The following is a 20,957-nucleotide window of genomic DNA, read 5'->3' as shown; positions in this document are numbered from 1 at the left end:
TATGCAGCCCATCCTCATGTGCCAGGGGGAACCGTACCATAAGCAGAACAATCTATGGAGCAGTTCTAGAAATAGCACAGCTCAGCAGGGTGTCCTGGAAGCAGTTGTTTTCCTCAGAGCAGAGACAAACTGTATCAGAAAGGAAGAGCTAAGAGATGACAACAGGTGGCCACGCTAATCAAGACCTGACAGAAGACAGTGTGAGATTCTGCTTGGTGTGAGGTTGTGAGACACCATCACATGGAGCTCTCTGTGACAGAAGTGTGAAGATCACAGCACAGGGAAAGTGAAGATCACAGCACAGAGAAAATACCTCTCAAAAGGGAGCAAAAAGGTGACATGCCAGAAGCACTTCAGAGGATCCAAATTTAACACGTAATCACAACACTCAATGGTAGAAAATGACTTCACAGATGTAATTCAGGTTTAAAACTTGGAGAGTTCTCACAACAGCAGCATGGATGAAGAGAAAAAAGTATGATCTTGCACTCTTTTTATCTAGTGACATATCAAAGAGGAATGAAAAGCAGGGTTCTAATTTTATTTATTTATGCTGCAGGTAGTTCTGGAAAGAGTTTTCAGTACTGTGCAATGCTAACACCTTTGCTCTAGAACACTGGGTCTGGCATTCTCTACAACAGTCTTTCACTTGAAGAGGTTTGCCACCACTCACCTGAGCCCCTCGGTCGTTGACCAGTTCCACAGACCACCTGCCTTCGTACTGAATCCACACAAATATGCCTCCATCTGCATCACACGTGGCCAGTTTCTGGTATGGCTCATTCCACCTCACCAGCACAACCTAGAAAACCACCAAGAAAATGTTTACCACAGGAAATAAATCAGTGGGCCAGGATTATTTCTATGAAGTGATCAGACTCTAGAACTAAATAGAATGCAGTTGGTCAAAGGAAAAGATTGGGAAGAGGAGAGAAGGGAGAATGGGGGATTATGGAAGGGACTGGGCGGAGCCCACACACGGCAGTCTGATATGGAACTAGACCCACTTGCGATGGCTTCTTGACAGACACCTGAACAAACAAAATACAGACTGTGCCCACTGCTATGACAACAACAAGAGGACCCAGACCCATCTTGTTTTAGGCCATTTCTGTTGCTTATAACAAAATACCTGGAACTGGGTACTTTGTAAGAAAAATTACATTTATTGCTCACATTTTCTGAGATTGGGAAGTCCAAAGTCCATCTGGTGGTGGTGACAGTGACCCAGGGGTCTCACACTGCAAAATGGTGGAAGCAGAGAGAGAGAGAAAGACAGACTGTCCTCTCTCTTCTTTTAAAGCCCTCAGAACAATGCCCTGGCCACCATTTTTAATCCATTTACTAAAGCATGGTCCTATAATCTAATCACCTCTTCAAGGCTCTACCTTTTGACTACCATGATAGGGTTTCCCACCCTCTTAACAGTCACAGTGGGGGATAAATTTCTAATACATAAAACTTGGGGGACACAATTCAAGCTTCAGTGAGTTTGGGGACATAATTCAGTCACTGCACATCTGTACCCAGCACCTGCCTTTCACAGGGGTGCAGTGTCCCTCATCAGCAGGTCCTGAGTGTGGAAAACTATTTTCACAAAATTCATTACGTATTTAATCGGGGTCTTATTTATTTAGTGTAGAAAGAAGACAGGGTGAATCTTATTTAATTTCATTTCCCTACCAGAGTGAAATTTTCTATATCTTCTCTGGACTAAGATCTAAGCTGTTTGGGATTTTTCACAGAGGAAATATAAAGAAATTATAAGAATCAAAATTTTTTAGTATAAGAACTTAATTTTTAAATTTGAAAAATTCTGAATCTAGATAAATCACTTTCATCTTTCTTAACTATCAATTCCTTATCTAAAAAGGTAGAAACCATAGTAGGTGGTTAGTGAGATGAGGTAAATGCCTAAAGAGTCTGAGGGCAGCCCTCACAAATCCCAATAAAACCTGTAAGGGAACGAGGGTTATGTAATGGTCCCAGGAGACCATGAGCCACAAAACCAATACTTCGAGGTTCAGAGGTTCACCATGATGAATGTTCCCTGAGGCTGTTCCCAACTGGCGTATCCTGGGGATCATGAATTAATTCAGCTAGACATTCAGCACATATTTATACATTCATGCTCTGTGACTAATACTAAGTTGGAAGATATGAAACACCCCCGCTGCCCTCAGGTAAATTAAAAATCCAGCTGAGAAGTCAGAACATTCACGGACACATGAATATATACTGACCTATGTCAACAAAATAAGGACTACTATCAATCAGCAAGAGCGTTCCTATTATTCATAAAGAAAAATTTGAACTCTTGTCTACTCCCACCACTTTGTGCTTTAATAAACTAACTATAACCATTGTGAACATGTAACACCGGTGTAAATAGTTTCCAAGTTCTAAAGTATATTCTAAGACAGAAAGTGAGGCTGAGGACTGATAGTCAATGACCTGCAGTGCCCAGGCCCCTCCTCACACCCATCCGTTCACAGTACATTTCCTGCTTTTAGACCGACGCATAACTCCCACTACTTCTCAAGGTTATGCAGTACACACACCTGATTTCAGGTCTTTAAATTTGCTTCCAGGCCACCAGAGAGGTAGGAGAGACCGAGCAATCACTAATTAAATGTAACCCACTTAAAGGCTCCCCACGCTAAAGTCAATGGACACAGATGTGGACCCCGAGAACTCCCAGGCAGCCCCCTCTTAGCCGCACCCCTCTGTTGAGACCCCTTGCTTGCAATGCTTAATCCACTATAACGATTAGCTTGTGAACACTGCCCCCAACAGATCTGTTCTGAGTGAGGAAAGGGACAAAGCCGTGCTCATCTTTGAATACTGACACTTGGAAATTTTGAACATACTGTGCCAAACAATAATACATAATTAGAAGCTATGACCCTCGTTAAATTAAATCTTTGAACTATGAAAGGTATTGAAAACTATTTCAAGAAGGTTATTTTCAACTCCCAAAGGCATTTTAACAACAGCAAATATTGCCTGCCTGCGTATGATAAACCAGACTGGTAGGTGCTGAGGAAAGAGATAAGGCATCTTTGTCCCCATGGAGCTCAGTTTTACTAAACAGATATAATACAGTGCTGTGTGCACAATTATGGAGTTGTGAACATACACAGGTGGATAGGAAAGCAACAATTTCAGATTCATTTTTTTAAATCTAGTTTTTAAAATTCTCTATTTTAATTACTGATTTATTACTTTTTTAAAAAGTCAAACCAAGAACAACAAAAGTTTTCAAGTAACATTGAATGTGTCATAAAATTTAGAATTTCCAAATAGCCCATAAAAGCGAACTTCACAGACTTCTTTCAGATCCAATAGTTTGGCCCAAGCACTGCAATCCACAAACATGCATATGGACAAGTTGGTCCCTAAAAACACACACGAATCATTTGAGCCTAAAATCATGAATGTGCTTCAGCATGGCTACCAGAGAACGGAACATGACAAATAAGAACATGATATTCATGACATCAGTTTTTAAATTATTTCCACTTAACTCTAGCCTCTTGGTAAATACTTGATGACAAAGTGTCATATTTCAGAGGACAGAGATAAGTTGCATTATCTATATTTTTGCCTTTAACATCCATTGCCATGTATGACGGCATAGTTAACATCAACAAAATCCCTCTTCTTCAAGAAAACAGCCTGTACAGTCACAGCATGACACAAACACAAAAGAGCAGAGGCAAAAAATATTTTAAAATTATTTCTAACGTTAAATTAAAGATATCTTGGTCTCATGACAACACAGTTGCCATTGTTGGATAAACGGTATGTTCACAGACACAATTTCATCTTTTATGATTCTTAATCAGTTGAGATGCAGCAGTAAATGGAAATATGGTCCCCATTCACACACTTCTTTGCTGTGATTTCTAACTGGTATAACTGAATAGGTGGGTAACTAAATTAGAGACCGAAATCTTGCCAATGATTCTTGATTTAAAAATAAAAGTCAGACTGCTCATGTTGTTTCCCTAGACTAGTATTCTCATTTCCTCTCTTGTCCACAATTCACAGCTGCCCGCCTTATCTCCCCGCAGCTTATTTCCTGTTCTCCAAGTCCTTCCAGACTATTTGGCAGTGTTAGGACATACCAAAGTGCTGAGGAATTACCAACCAGGAGGGCAGCTGGGTTCTCAGCGGCCCGAATTGTTATGAGGCAGGGTGTTGTGGACCTGTCCAGGCATCCTAAGGTAGAGCTTTCCTTCCCTTTTAAAGGAAAATGGGACTCTGATTTACTCTGGGCATTGAAGAACTTCTGTGTTTAGGGTCTTAGCTTAATATGTGTTCTTCTACTAAAAAGTTAGAGGACCAGCTAAGCTCAGACCTAGGCCTTCGATTATTCAAAAATATACCAGCCTATAACTCTCTCCATTATAAGACACATTCTATCATTTTATACTGTTGTTTTTATCAATAAACATTTATTTCTTAATAAATAAGGCTATTAAACGTAGGAAAATCTACACTAAAAACACAGGGCAAGACTGCGGAGAGCCTACTGGGGCTATCACCTAAGGCCGTATATAAGTCACTCTACTTCCTACACCCACACCTACTCAGTTAGCCCATGTCAAGGACGTGCATCTTCCAAGGCAGAAACCCTCTAAATGATGTTGATAGAAATATTTACACAGGAAGCCACCTTAGAGAACAGCCAGTGTCACCAATATTCAGAAAGATTTGCCTCAACCTAAAAAGAATGTAATTTGAATGAACACTAAATACAAACAGCTTAGATAAGAAATCCCTGTAAGTAATTATCATAACCCAGTTCTTCTTATTCTATAACTTATGAAGTGAAACATCAACAACTTCATTTATACAAGAAAACCAAAGTGACTACCAGTTTAATTTTAGTTACATTCAGTCATTTTAACAAAGAACCAGAAACATCTTGAAACAGAGGCTGGAAGAAATTGAAGAACAATGGTCTCACAGACTGCTGCCCACCAGCACAGTGTCACTCTGAAGTCAGGGGCTGAGGAGGGTGGACTCTGGGGTCTGGCTGCCTGGACCTGGGTCCTGGCCTTGCCACTCACCCAGCGGCTGCACGGCTGTGGGCAAACTGGGGACCCTCTTAGCGCCCCTCTCCTTGTCTGCCAAGGCAGGCTGTACTAGAACATCCTCCATCAAGCTGCTGTGAGTATAGGAGCATAATGGGAAGGGACCACAGAATAGTGCCAGTCACAAAACAAACATTCAATACATGACAGCTCTGTATTATTAATCAGTGAACTAAAAATTCCAGAAGATAAAGACTAATTTAGCACAGTATTTACATATATAGTTTCCTCTTCTTTAATGAATTAGACAGTTTGAAAGTTAATGCCCCTTTCCATACCCATCTCCTGCATCTCCCACCCAACATAGGACCTTAAAGACCAGCATTGCTACATACCCCATGCCACCTCTGACCCACAATACCCTTCTGCCCCTCGATGGCCTGGTGGGTGAAGCCCTCCCTGACGTTCCAAACACTCCCTCTTGCTATGCAGCGGCACCTTCCATACAGAGTTCTAGTGCAGGCGGTGCCCTGTGCTTGCTCATTCAAACACTCCTCACCAGACCAACTTCTTTGCTTCTGTTCTGAGTGCCCAGCAGTGTGCCAGGCACAAAGCAGACATTAGACACATCTTTCTCGACTCAACTATTCTTGAAGGACAATTAATCACATCTCTGTAGAATTTTGTACTATTCTCTCTCTCTCTCTCTCTCTCTCAACAGTAAGATGTTAAAACTAGTTCAAATGAAATTTTTTAGGTGCGAGGAAGTATAACAGCTTTATTGAAACAAAACTCACATACCAGACAATTCACCCATTGAAAATGTACAATTCAGTGGTTTTTAGTATATTCACAGAATTGTGCAATCATTAAATACATCTTAGATCATCTTTATTGCTCCCCAAAGTAGCCCCGTACTCTTTAGCCACCACTGCCTAGCCCCGCAATACTCTCCCCACCCCAGCCCTAGGCAACCACAAATTTCCTTTCTGTCTCTATAGATTCGCCTATTCCAGACATTTCACATACACGGAATCATATAGTACGTGATCTTTTGTAACTAGCTTCTTTCACTTGGCTTAGTGTTTTCAAGATTCATCCTTGTTGTAGCATGTGTCAGTACTTACTTCCTTTACATGGTCAAATAATATTCCATCGTATGGATACATCACATTTTGTTCATCTATTCATCAGTTGAGGAACATCTAGGCTGTTCCCACCTTTTGGCTATTATGAATAATACTGCTATGAACATTTGTGTTCAAGTTTTTTTGTATAGATACATTTTCATTTCTCCTGCATATATGCCTAGAAGTGAAGATGCTGGGTCAATGATAATTCTATGTTTAACTTTTTGAATAACTCCCAGACTGTTCTCCAAAGTGGCTGTGCCAACTTTTATTTCCAACAATGTGTAAGCGTTTCAATTTCTCCACATTCTCTCCAATACTTACTATTGTCTGTCTCTTTAAATTACAGCCATCCTAATGAGTATAAAGTGATTTAATTTGCATTTCCTTGATGGCTAATGATGATGAGCATCTTTTCATGTGCTTGTTAGTCATCTGCATCTCTTTTTTGGAGAAATGTCTGTTCAGATCCTTTGCCCATTTTTAATTGGGTTGTCTTTTCTATTACTGAGTGTAGGAGTTTCTCTTCTTAAGCTCTCTGAAACACTGACTACGTTTGAGGAATATTTCAGATTTTATTTCCAGGCAATCCAATCTTTTTCTCTAAATGTTCACAAATCCAGTCCTCATTCATTCATTAAATCAACTCAATTTGTTGATAAGAATCCACGAATGAATGGTCCACAGACAATAAAGGAATTCAGAAAACACAGATCTATGGTCAGAGCCCTAAAATTCAGGGACCAAGGTGCCTTTGAATGGTTCTGAACCTGAATGTGTTGGAGGATTATTTGCAAGTCCCAGCTTCTTTAGGACACTACCTAGGCAACTCCCAGCTACACATTCCTTCCTGATATTTTCCAAACCTTCCTGTTAAAATTAATATATCTTCTTATTGGCTAGAGTATATCTTATCAGGCAGGCCTAAATTAGGAAAAAAGAGAACTTTACCAAGACTCCTGATATGAATGAAAATGATCATTCCTAGTCTTTTCTTCTACTAGATGGCAACAAGATTCTTCCATTGAAGCAATATATAAAACATGTTGAATAGCTACGTTAAAACTACAGTGTGTAGAAAACTCAACAGTTAATACCTTCATCTCTTGACCACATTCAGCCACTGATTTGCACACACCTCAAAATGCAGTGAAATAATACTCCCTTTTGACTCTAACTTCCATCCTTTTCCCTCAATCTCAGCTGCTATCTCCTGACTAAAAATTTTATTGGGAAGAATGCTCAATCACATGCACTACTCATTGAGGTTGCATAGCCCCTTACCATCATGAATTAGCATTTTTTCTCCATTAACACTTCCCACTTTCAAATAAAATGGACATTATAAACCATCCACTCTGTCTCACAGATGAGGAAAGTTAGGTTAATGAGGTGAGCCAACTTGCCTAAGGTCACGCAGCCAGGTTCAAGGTGGGGTCAGGGTCCAGGTCAGAGCCCATGCCTTCCTTCTCCTGTTTAGGATACTTGACTACCAAGCTGACCTGTGGCTGTCAATTCATCAGCCAATTAATATGCATAAAGCACCAAACAGGCACTGCTCAGGGAGTACACACACAGATGGAAGAGATGCCCTGCCCTCCAAGAGCACCTGGTGGAACATTCAGAGGAACCACCTCATTTTTTTTCTTTTAATAAGCACGTGTTCTTGCTGTCATACTTCTGTAATGCAAAACTGTCCTGGAAAACAACTCTATCAACAAGTTCTAGTTTTAAGAGAAGAAAAAAAATCACACTGAAAAGAAATAAACTAAAAGGTTAGTGGTGGTGTATTATAAATGACTTTTATATTCAAACCTTTCTACATTTTCTAATTTTCCCACAATGAACATATTTTACTTCCATCATCTTGTTTGAAAAGCAATTTGAACAATACCTTTTAGCAATAATAATAATAGTTTAAGTCTTTTTACATACATCAGCTTATTTTATCTTCGCAAATATCTTAGAAGGAGGTATTAACATTACTAAAATCTCATGTTACGTATAAGTAAAGCTGAGAGGTGAAAATCTCTCCATAGACTTTTTTAACAAAAAAAATATAAATATGACATATATAAAAGTTTAAAGAAAAATTTACCATGAGGTATTCTCACTCAGCTAAAGAAAATATCACCAGTACTATCAAGAGCTTTAGTATATTCCTCCCAGACCTCAATCCTCCCTCTGAGAAAAAAACACTTTCATGGGCATTTCATGCTATTGAATTCACATGAATTTTTATACCTTTATCTTGTATGTATGTATCCGCAATACCCACTATCCAGCTTAAAAATTATCAACATTTTTGATGCTTTAAAACTTTAAAAAACTCTATGTATTCTTTAACTCAACATTATGTTGTAAAATTTACCGTTGTTGACAAGTGTAGCTCTAACTCACTTATTTTCACTGCTGCATAGTTATCACTGCATGAATATACCACAATTTATTCATTTTACTGCTGAAAAATATTTAGATTATCTTCCTTTATTTTTCTACTGTGATAAATACAAGGGTACTTCACAAAGTTCATAGAAAAAAAGAACTGAAAGATAATACGAATCTTTCCACAAACTTTCTGAAGTACCCTCATATATATTGGGTCTTAGTCCCCTTGTTCCTGGCACAGAGTTCCCAAAACACTTGAAATCCCCAGAGCAATGAGTGTATTTTGTATGCTAATGTATTTTGATGGTTGGTGGCTGAGGTGACCCCAGGTAGCTTCAGGATGGGAGCTGGTTGCCAGAGGAAGCAGCCACATGATTAGAGGGCGCTGTAGATAGGATGCCCCCCCTCTACCTCATTGAAGCTTAAATCCCCGACATAATTGTTGATAGTGGGAAATCCTACCATAGTAATTGAAAGGTGGGGCCTTGAAGAGGTTATTAAGTTGATGGTTTAATGGTGGCCATGGGCATGGTTCTGAGGACTTTAAAAGGAGAACATATGAGGAGCTACCTCTCTGCTCTGCCATTTCCTGCCTTGTGAGACTCCTGGGTCACTGTCACCACCACCAAGACTTTCACCAAATGTGTTCCCTAGACTTTGGACTTCCCTGCCTCAAAACTGTAAGCAATAAATTTCATTTTCTTTATAAATTACCCAGTTTCAAGTATTTTCTGTTATAAGCAACAGAAAAAGACTGAGGGTTGTAACATTCAGCCACACCCCTGACCTTCCAGGAGGGAGAGGGGTGAGGGGCTGAAGACTGAGTTAATCATCAATGGCCAATAATGCCATCATGCCTATGTAATGGACCCTCCATAAAAAACCTCAAATGATGGGGTTCAGAAAGCTTCCAGGTTGAACACATTGGAGGTGCTGGGAGGTGGCACACCTGGAAAAGGCATAAAAGTTCTGCCACCATCCCCTCCCCCACCTTGCTTTAGGCACCTCTTCCATTTCGCTGTTCCTGAGTTGTATCTTTTATAATACACCAGTAAGAGTAAGTAAAGCACCTTCTTGAGTTCCTTGAGCCATTCCAGCAAATTATCAAACCTGGTTGAGGGGGAGTTGTGGGAACCCCTGAATTGTATCCAAATCAGAAGTGTGGGTAAACTGGGGACCTAATACTTGCAACTAGTGTCTGAAGTCAGGGCAGTCTTGTGGGACCGAGCCCTTAAACCTGTAGGGTCTGATGCTAACTCCAGGTAGTTAGGGTCAGAATTGAATTGAAGGACACCCAATTAGCATCCAGAGAGTTGGAGAACTGGTTATTCATGTGGGAAAAACACACACTTTGGTGTCAAAAGTGTTGCTACATTCTGCTACAAGACTCCTTGTGAAAAAATTTTTAAGAGTTTCTCTAGAGAATATATTTAGGAGTGGAAGAATTGCATTAAAGGCATGTGCAGCTCCTCCTTTGCTATACTTTGCCAGGTCATTTTCCAAAGTGACCGAACAGTTTATATCCCAGCAGCAGTTTACCTTTGCCTTATATCTTAACTATACTCAATACCGCCAGACTTCTGAACATTTTTCAATCTGACAGGTATAAAATTATATTTTGTTTCTAATTTTTATTTATTGCCAAAGACATGTATATTCTATTTGGTTTAGAACATCTTGGTTCATGCTCTGCTCTCCCTACTGAGCTAAAAGGAAGTCATTACTCAGTCCCTGGCCGTGCTCCCACCATCAACAACGCCTTCCTTCACGGTTTCCTCCAAGAAGAAATCAGAGTCTCATGTATCCAAGTTATTAAGAGGCACCTGCAACACATCCAACAAGAGGCACTCTGGGGTCTGACAATATGGAAGGCATAGCCATGCCCTGGAGAAGCACATACTGCAGTCAGGAGTCCCACAGGAACAGGACACATCAGGAAGGGGGTTAATTCTGTCTAGCCAAAAGATGTGGCCAAGTCAGGGTAAGTTCTCATAGTTCCTGACGATCTTCCCCTTCATTCCTTTTTGCCAACTTGCTATGGCTTGAAAGTGAATTTTGGAGGGACAGTGTGCCTGGAGCGCTCCTGAAAGGGGAGGCAACACCGAGGCTCAGAGAGGCAGTTGCCGCTTAAGAGCAATGGGAAAAGCAGCTGTCAAACCTGCACAGCTAAATCTGACACAGATGGGGGTGTGCAGGGCTGCTCCAACGTGGGTCTTGAGTTAGGCCTTGAAGATGGTACAGGACTTCCTTCAAAGGGCTCTTCCTCTGTGAAAATGTCTCCAGCTCCCATAGGCAGAACTAAGCGCTTCCTCCTCTGTGCTCCTGAAGCCCTCTGTCTGCCCTGCATTAGTTCACTGCATGCCTGCAAGCCCATGGGCAAGTGAGATGCACAGCCAGACCTGAGCAGAGCATGTGGCCGCCTTCTTTCTGACAGAGTCAACAGGCTCAATAATGGTTACTGGAGCAGCAGGGCATAAGAGGAGCATTCCAGGTAAAAGAAGAGCATCACAGTGAGGGAGCTCAAGGTGGGAAGGGGATAATAATGGTCTGAACTAAGTGGGAGGTATTCTGGGAAAAGGAATGATAACAGCTGACACTAAGGCACTTTCCTCACTGTTTGACTTCTGTAAAGTTCCCTAAAAGCAGAGCCTAGGAAGTGATTCTTGTGCATTCTGGTACACTGGAGTTTTTCCTGTGTGCTCCCAGGAGAAAGACATTGAGGAAAGTAGGTCAGGGCTTGGGAATAAAGGAAGGAAGGATGTGATCCATGGAGACCAGCTCACTCAGACTGAACCCACAGAGAGTCATGGTGTGAGCTGCACCACAGCTAGTCCTCTTGGAGGCAAGGGCAGCCTCGCATGCTCCCTGTGAGTTTGTCATTGGCTGCCTGGTGGGAACAGGGGTGGGGATGGGAATAGGAAAAGGAACAAGGTGGCAGCTGTGAGCCTCAGCAGCCAACAGTCACAGAGGCTGGGGGATAGGGGCATACAGAGTGACCACTATTCCTGGCTTCCAATACTCCTTTCTCAGTCTTCCCTTTCCCTTCATCTCAATGTTGGAGAGCTCCAGGGCCCAGCCATGATTCTTTTCTCCTTAGTCTACACTGATTTCCTAGTGACTGGCTCTAGTTTTACCTATAAATCCAATGTTAAACCACCTAATAAACATTGATGGCTTCCAAATTCTTATCTTCAATCTCTTAACTCCATATCCTAACCTATAACTCTACCTGACATCTACTTGAATGTTTAACACACAACTCACACTTAGCACATTCCTAGCATTTGCTCCTGACTTACTTTCACCTAAGGCTAATCCACCCCAGAGCTCCCCCTCCACGTTGAGGACACCGTCCACTGCACTGAGTCCTGGGCAGCTCCACCTGAGCTGCAAAGCACACTTCCCTCCCTGCCCTTCAGGCCCATCAGTTGTGGGGGTGCCTGACTGGGCAGAGACATGGTGCTTAGACAAGGCTAAGGCAATGCTTCATTCAGTGCTGGTGCCCCTCTGTGGTGGTGGTCATTAAGTAATAAATAGATGAAAAATTCAGCCAGTGGAAGAGAGATTACTCTTAGCTGGATCTTTACCAACCCAGCTCTACTTTAACGGTGATTGAAACATGTAGCTCTTAACATGCTTTTTAGATATGAGCTTAACACTCATAAAAAAATAATTCCCTTATTCATAAAAAAAATAATTCCCTTACCTAACTATAAACCATAAGAGAAACTCAAAAGACAGGACTTGTGAATGTGTTTGAAGGCACAGATGCACTATATGAATATTAGAGTTATTGCCAAAGGGTAAATGACTTTTTAAATTTTTCTAAACTTTAAATTTTACAGTTGTTTCAGATTTACAGAAAAACTGCAAAGACAGTACAGAGGTCCTATATGCCCCACATCTAGTTTTCCCTATTATATTAGTATGGTATATGTGTCACAATTAATAAACCAATATGAATACGATTATTGACTAACATCCATACTGTATTCTGATTTCCTTAGTTTTTACCTAGTGTCCTTTTTCTCTCCCAGGATCTCATCTAGGATATCACATTATATTATATTTGGTTGTCATGACTCTTTGGGCTCCTCTTGACTATGACAGTTTCTCACTTTGCTTGTTTTGACCTTGACAGTTTTGAGGAATACTCAGGAGGTATTTTGTAGAATGTCCCTCAACTGGGGTGTCTGGTATTTTTCTTATGATAGACTGGGATTATGGGTTTTGGGGAGGAAGTCCAAAGAGATGAATTGCCCTTCTCATCATATCCTATCAACAGCTTATACTATCATCATGACATCACTACTGATACTAACCTTGACCACCTGGCTGAGGAAGTCTTTGTCAGGTTTCTTCACTGCAAAATCACTTCCCTCCACTTTCCACATGGTACTCCATGTACCAAAGTGAATGCACAGCCCATACTTAAGGAGAGGTGAATTATGGTCCACTTCCTTGAGAATGGAGTATCTATATAAATCACAACTATTCTGCCCAGCAGATTTGCAAAATTCTCCTCTATTTATTTATTTTATCAGTATGGACTCATGAATATTTGTTTTATAGTTTGGGTTATAATCCAATACAACTTCATTTATTTTGTTGCTTAAATTGTCCCAGTTTTGTCCACTGGAGTTCTTTCAGTTGGCTCCTGTGTCCTTTTGACATATACCCCTATCATTACATGTGTTTGTTTTTTTGAGCACTACTTTACTTTCTGACACTACAAGATGTTCCAGGCTCATCATGTCTATTTCCTGCCCCAGTCCCTGAATTAGACATTTCTCCATAGAACCCTGGTACCTACTGGAAAATGGTATTAGAAATAAGATCTGGGCACTAGGTGTGCTCATTGCTACTGAGGTGGATAAATTGCTTTTGACATAACAAACAAACAAACAAACAAACACGTTATAAGATGAACCTGGGACATCTTGTTATCCCAGAAGGCAAGGCTGATATCAAAAGAGCTCTGGAACCAACTTGAAGGGACTCTCAGTGACCAAGCATGCGACAATTTGAGCATCAAAAAGAATTTGTGTCAGGCACTGAGACATGTATGCTAAAATTCACGTATGCTAAAATCCATGAGTCATGATAATCGTAATAAATAAAATCCCCACCGTTAACCTTTGAAGAATGGTAGAGAACAAACTTATTACTCTGGAAACTGGTACGCAAAGGAAAGAAACAAAACACACATTTACCCTGCCTTTACTTGCAAACGCTATTCCATAACAACCAAATACAGGGGCACCTCAGAGTTGCTGTGGATTCAGTTCTAGACCACTGCAATAAAGTGAATATCTCAATAAAGGAAGTCACACAAATTTTATGGTTTCCCAGTGCCTGTAAGAATTATGTTATTTTTGGAAGTTGACATCTTGTGTCAGAAGGTAAAGTAGTACTGTAGCCTATTAAGCGTGCAACACAGTATGTCTTAAAAAAAACAATGTATATACCTTAATTTAAAAATACTTTATTGTTAAAAAATGCTAACGATCATTTGAGCCTTCAGGGAGTCATAATCTTTTTGATGGTGGAGGGTCTCACCTCGATGTTGATGGCTGCTGACTGACCAAGATGGTGGCTCTGAAGGCTGGGGTACCTGTGGCAATTTCTTAAAACATGACAATGAAGTTTGCCATATCGACTGACTCTTCCTTTCATGAAAGCTTTCTGTTTGATAGCATTTTACCCACAGTAGAACTTCTTTCAAAATTGAAATTGAGCTTCTCAAACCTTGCTGCTTTTTTATCAATTAAGTTTATGTAAAATTCTAAATCTTTTATTGTCATTTCAATAATATTCATAGCATCTTCAACAGGAGTAGATTTCATCTCAAGAAACCAATCTCTTTGCTCATACATAAGAAGCAACTACTCATCACTTAAAGTTTTATCATGAGGTTGCAGCAATTCAGTCACATCTTCAGCTCCACTTCTACTTCTAGTTCTCTTGCTGTTTCCACCACATCTGCAGTTACTTCCTCCACTGAAGTCTTGAGCCCCTCAAAGTTTTTCCAAACTCCTGTTAATTTTGATATTTTGATCTCCTCCCACAAAACCAAATGTTCTTAATGGCATCTAGAATGGTGAATCCTTTCCAGAAGGTTTTCAGTTTACTTTGATGGGCCCAGACCCATCAGAGGAATCACTATTTGTGGCAGCTACAGCCTTATGAAATGTATTTCATAAATAATAAGATTTGAAAGTTGAAATGACTCCTTGATCTACACAGTACAGAATGGATGTTGTGTTAGCACAGAATGCAGAATTGATGTTGTATTAACCCCAGGCAATATATGGGCCCTGTTAGGATCTGACTCTTACAGCTAAAAAATAATCCAATTTTTTCTAAAATTCGTAAGACTTGAACAAACCCTTCACCAAAAAGGAAAAGAAAATATCCAGATGGCAAATAAGCGCATGAAAAGATGCTCAACACCATTAGTCATTAGGAAATGATAACTAAAGTCACAATGAGACAACTCCACACCTATTAGAATGGCTAAAATTAACTTTTGAGAATACTTAGAACTTATGTGTTCAAGTACTAGTTTTTCTTAGTTGATCCTTACACTCCTCTCATATAAACAAAGAAAATATAATATCTGTTTCCCTGATGTAAATTTCATACACAGTAAAGTCAGGTTCAACAGCATCTTCCAACAGAAAAGCTAAAGGATCTGGACTTTATCTTGTTGGTTGTTCTTTTTAAAATATGTATATTTTACATAAGTAGCAGATAATTAAGATACATATTACACAGAGCATTCTTTTTTAATATTTTAGTTAGTATCCAGTTTGAATGCTTAGGTAGTATCTTTGTTTTCTAGTGATTTCCTTTGAAATTTCAAATACTATTAAAGAAGGATATAAGAGCTTTATAAAAAAGAGATATGAGTTTTAAGAATCACTGGCTCTCACATAGAACTAAACATATCTTGTATTTCACACACATACACAAAACGCCCAAAACCAAAGTGTCACCTGTACTGATTTCAACTTAAAAACTGTTTCCTTTTATTCACATTTATTTCTTCCCAACTACCAAAAAAAATTTTAAAAAAGAAAATCCGTAATTGTGAAAAAATCCCATTGCATACCACAGAACTAATTTTTCAATTTTTCAATATATTTCTAGTTGGCAAGATTAATGGAGTATGTTTAAAACAATGAACTTATTGCTTGATTTTAAAAAGTAAATGGAAAGACAAAGGCATCATGTCTACTATTTTTACAGCAGTAAGGGTACTGTTCTGTTTTCTCATCTAGAACAGCTACCCCAGGCCCCTCCCCCTACCTACCTCCCTCTCAACTCAGTCTTCCCTGAATACTGCTCTGGGGTGACAATGTCATTCTAAGATCCATTTGAGGCCCTACCCATTGTTCAAATGTTCCTGGAGCAGGAAGGGTGTTTCAAGTTTGGAAAGGCATTCTCTGAAAACAAAGCAAACCAGGGAATTTAGGTGCTAATAAAGCTGCAAATAAACCAGACTACTTGGAAGTACCAAAAAAGGATAACGGAACCTCAAACTAGAAAATAAGATACTCTGAATAAAAAGCACTAACCCCCATAAATAATTAGCAAAGGTCAATAATTTCTATAAATCATTATCTATTAGCAAACAATGTTTCTTCCCCTTGCATTTAGATTTGATTCTAATTTGGGACCAAAACACAAATCAAGATCTTCACAATGACCCACACTAGACATACATGGCTTAATTTAAACTAACATCTGTAAGCTTCACAGTATAATTAATATATTTTATTTATTCTTTAATTTCTTAAAATCTCTTCCCGGTATCTATATCAAATAAAGAAAAGCATAAACTAAACTGTCAATCCACCATATTCATGGGCTTTTAAGACCTGCCAGAAAGCATCATGTATTTCTATCATCGTACCTTGTTACTTAAGCCCTGGCTAAATTCATCTTATTTATGATTCAAAATGTTCCATTCTAAAACAAGGGAGTTAACCTAACCTCCTCTACTTGTACGGAAACAGACAGATTACAAAAGGATTTGATTCTCAAAGCGACCCCACGGCCTGGTACCTGGAGCAGGCATTACCATTTTCATTTTACAGAAAAGGCAACTTAGGTTCAGAGAGGTTAACTAGCCCAAGTACCCAATCAGCAAGAGACAGAGCAGGGGCCAGGAATGAGGTACTTCCACTCATAGTCCGGTGTGTTTTCCTACTTAAAAAATAAAGTAGGTGAGAATGACTTGATCCATTTGTTTGGGAATGCCAATTCATCCTGGGAAAACAACTGTATTTGTGAAGAATGCTCGAAGTTTTTAAATTATAAAGCTGAAATTTCTAGTCTAGAAACTTGTGACCATCCACAAAGAGTTAAGAAAAATGTCCTGAGAAGACCAGAAAAACAACTGAACCAGGAGACATAAGCACAAGTTTTAAGAAGCCCAGTGTTTACTATGGGAGAGAACTTTCTAACAAGGAGAGCTATCAATGAAGGAGCTGTCTTCAAATGGAACCTGGCACACAGTAAAGGGTTTAAGCAGAGACCTGACAACCAACTGCCTGACTGCTGGGAAGCAACCCATCTGATTGCGAGGATTGCTGGACTAGAACTGGAGGACCTCCACACTACATTCAACGCCAAAACTGCAAATCTGAAGCCAGAACACTATATGAGAATTAAATGTGCTCTTGACCTTGGCGATACAATGGCCTCCCAAAAAAAAAAAAAAAAAAAAAAAAAAAGGCTGATCTTAAGCATCTACCTACTACTACTGTTTTATTAAATTTACTAAAGGAAATTTCAACTATTAAAATAGTTAAGTTGACTATTTAGATTAAAATCCTGTATTTTAAATACTATAATAGTCTTATTTGCCAGTTATGTAATTTAGTCATCATTTAATTTTAACCCAATATATTAATTTTTAAGATGTTCCTCTTCCTTTCCCAGAGCAGTTGGGATAGTAGGATTCTCAACATCCTGCTCTTTAGAAACTTTACCACTTAGACCTCCACATGTAGCATGTGGTCAGGTAACAGCACCTTCTAAACATACTACCACCACTTTTGGCCTGTAGCCAGGTTTGTTTGGATACCAACTGAAGACAGGATCTTAGCTCACCGTCTGACACCCCAACTATCAACTCAGACCAAAGCATGCCTCTCAGTCCTGAGTGAGCACAGCAAAGCTATAATAGGGTAAATAAAACCTGAATTTTGGTCTGGACTTCAGCACTTTGTATTGTTCTGAAAAGTCAAGTTTGCCTAGATAATCTCTAAAGATCCTTCCGGCTCTATATATTTCACTTGACTAGATCCTATTCAGTCAAATGCTAATAAGCACATACAACATGCCCATTCCTAAGTGCAATATCCTGCAAAACTTTAGATTTACCACCTAAGAAGAATATCTAGCAGCTGGATCATGACATAATCACATGTGAGGGAGTAGGGAGATAATGAGGATGGGGGAGCTCAGTGAATACTGAAATAATATTTAAATTCAAAGTTAGGAGCTGAATAGTTTTCCTCTTAAGCACTTATAATTTTAAAACATGAGAGATGTTACTTGCTTTATATTAGTTTCTCAAGAGTTACATGTAAATCGAATCTCTATGCATATCATATTGCCTGTGATGGTTAATTTTGTATGTTAATTTGACCAGGACTCTGGATTTTGGAGGCAACACATTCTTCATTTGGGTGTGTTACTTCAGCCTATTTACTAAGTGACAAAAAAGCTGCTAATTTTGAGTGGGACCCAGAATAAGAGAAGGATCTGCAGTAGGTCCAGGCTACCATGCAAGCTGCTCTACTCCGTGGGCCATGTGATCCATCAGATCCAGTGGTATCTGAGGTGTCAGTGGCAGAAAAGGATACTGTTTGGAGCTTTGGCAGGCCCCTATAGTGAATCGCAGTGCAGACTCTTGGGATCTTGGAGCAAAGCCCTGCCATCCTCCGCAGATAACTACTCTCCTTTTGAGAAATAGCTCTTAGCCTGCTGCTGGGCTTAGCAGTAATCAAACACTTGATCATGGGCATAAAGTTACCATGCATCCTGAGCTCCCCTCATGAGCTAGATGTTATCTGACTCACCAAGTCATAAAGGTGCGTGTGCCGAGCAGTACTCCACCGTCAAACAGAAGTAGTATATATGTGATTGAGGCTGAGCAGGTCCTGAAGGCACAAATAAGTTCCATGAAGTGACCCAAACATTCACGGTCCCCATTCTTACTTTACTGCCTTCTCTCTTCCAGCCTGCACCTATGGTCTAATGGAGAGTTTCCTATGATCAGTTGAAGGGAAGAGAAGACTCGGGCCTGGTTTACAGATGGTTCTGCATAGCAAGCTGCAGCACTAAGGCCCTTCTCTGTGACATCTCTGAAGGACAGTGGTGAATGGAAATTCTCCCAGTGGACAGAACTTCAAGCACAGTGCACCTGGTGGCTCACTTTGCCTGGAAGGAGAAATGGCCAGACATGCAATTACATAGTGATTCGTGGGCTATGGCCAATGGTCTGACTGAATGGTCAGGGAACTGGAAGGAACATGATTGGAAAACTGGTGACAAAGAAAGTTGGGGAAGAGGTAGGTGAATATACCTCTCTGAATGGGAGGGGAAAAAAAGTAGATATTTGTGTCACATATGAATGCTCACCAAAAAGTGACCTCAGTACAGAAGGATTTTAATAATCAAGTGGATAGCACGGCCTATTCTGTAGATATTAGTCAGCCTCTTTCTCCAGTCACCCCTGTCATCACTCAATGGGCTCATGCACAAAGTGGCCATGTTGGTTGGATGGAGGTTATGCATGAGCTCAGCCACATGGACTGAGCTGACCTCCACTCACCAAGGCTGACCTGGCTAGAGTGCCCAATCTGCCAGCAGCAGAGACCAACACTGAGTTCTCGATATGACACCATTCCCCAGGTTGATCAGCCCCCTACTTGGCAGACTGATGACACTGGATAGCTTCCATCATGGAAGGGACAGCATTCTGTCCTTACTGGACACAGATGCTTACTGTGGATAAGGAATTGCCTTCCCTCCACACAATGCTTCTGTCAAAACTACTATCTGCAGACTTACAGAATGATTTATCCACTATCACGGCATTCCACAGAGCATTGCTTCTGACCAAGGAACTCATTGCAGCAATGGGCTCATGCTCATGGAATTCACTGGACTCACCATGTCCCCCACTATCCTGAAGCAGCTGGCTTAATAAAAAGGTGAAATGCCTTTTTGAAGATTCAGTTACAGTGCCAGCTATATGGCAATACTTTGCAGGGCTGGGACAAGGTTCTCCAGGAGGCTGTAGATGCCCTGAATAAGTGTCCAATATATGGTGCTATTTCTCTGATAGCCAGGATTTATGAGGTCCAGGAATCAAGGGGTAGAAATGGGAGTGGCACCACTCACTGTTACCCCTAGTGACCCACTAGCAAAATTTTTGCTTCCTGTCCTCACAACCTTGTGCTCTGCTGGCCTACAGGTCTTAGTTTCATCCGCACCCGCTCAGCCAGTGAGTGCACTGGCCATCCCTACATAGGATCCGAACCTGCGGCGAGAGCCCCGTTGCGCTCCCAGCGCTGCACTCTCCCGAGTGAGCCACAGGGTCGGCCCTACAGGTCTTAGTTTCAAAGAGAGAAATGCTTCTACCCGGAGACACAATGATTCCATTGAACTAGAAATGAAGACTAATGCCCAGACACTTTGGGCTCCCCATGCCTCTGAATCAATAGACAAAGAAGAGAGTTACTGTGCTGGCTGGAGTGACTGATCCTGACTACCAAGGGGAAACTGGACTACTACTCCACAAAGGGGATAAGGAAGAGTACATCTGGAATACAGGAGATCCCTTCCTTAGGAAGTCTCAGTATTACCATGCCCTGTGGCTACTAATGTCAATGGAAAACTGCAACAATAATCCAAGCAGGACAAGAATGGCCTAGACCCTTCAGGAATAAAGGTTTGGGTTACGATCACCATATCAGGTAAAGAACCATGACCAGCTGGAGACAGGATTGAAGATGAAGGGAACATGGCATGGGTACTGGAAAAAGGTAGTCATAAATACTAGTTATGACTATTACATCTTCTTGCCGCATCAATCCCTTTATCATTATATAATGTCCTTTTTTGTCTCTTTTTATAGTTTTTGGTTTAAAGACCATTTTATCCTATATAAGTATAGCAACTCCTGCTCATTTTTAGTTCCCATTTGCATGGAATTATCTTCTGCCATCCCTTCACTATTAATTTATGTCAGTCCTCACTGGTGAAGTGAGTTTCCTGCAGGCAACATATAGTTGGGGTCTGGTTTTTAATCTATTCAGCCAGTCTCTTTTAAGTGGAGAATTAAATCCATTTACATTCAATGTTGTTACTGAAAAGT

The 20,957-nt window shown here is 40.4% G+C and overlaps 1 protein-coding gene across 10 annotated transcripts in view; it reads right to left on the bottom strand.

Annotated features, from left to right (window-relative positions):
* Positions 1–20,957, bottom strand: part of TULP4 (TUB like protein 4) — a 246,577-nt gene that overhangs the window by 74,469 nt on the left and 151,151 nt on the right. For all 10 annotated transcript variants that reach the window (XM_063097967.1, XM_063097972.1, XM_063097969.1 and 7 more), the window contains one exon: positions 674–802. In XM_063097967.1, coding sequence (XP_062954037.1) covers positions 674–802 — 129 coding nt within the window. The remainder of the gene's footprint in view (positions 1–673; positions 803–20,957) is intronic.

Source organism: Cynocephalus volans, chromosome 5 (genome assembly GCF_027409185.1).
Source record: "Cynocephalus volans isolate mCynVol1 chromosome 5, mCynVol1.pri, whole genome shotgun sequence".
NCBI classification, from domain to species: domain Eukaryota; kingdom Metazoa; phylum Chordata; class Mammalia; order Dermoptera; family Cynocephalidae; genus Cynocephalus; species Cynocephalus volans.
This window is presented reverse-complemented; position numbering and strand designations above follow the sequence as displayed.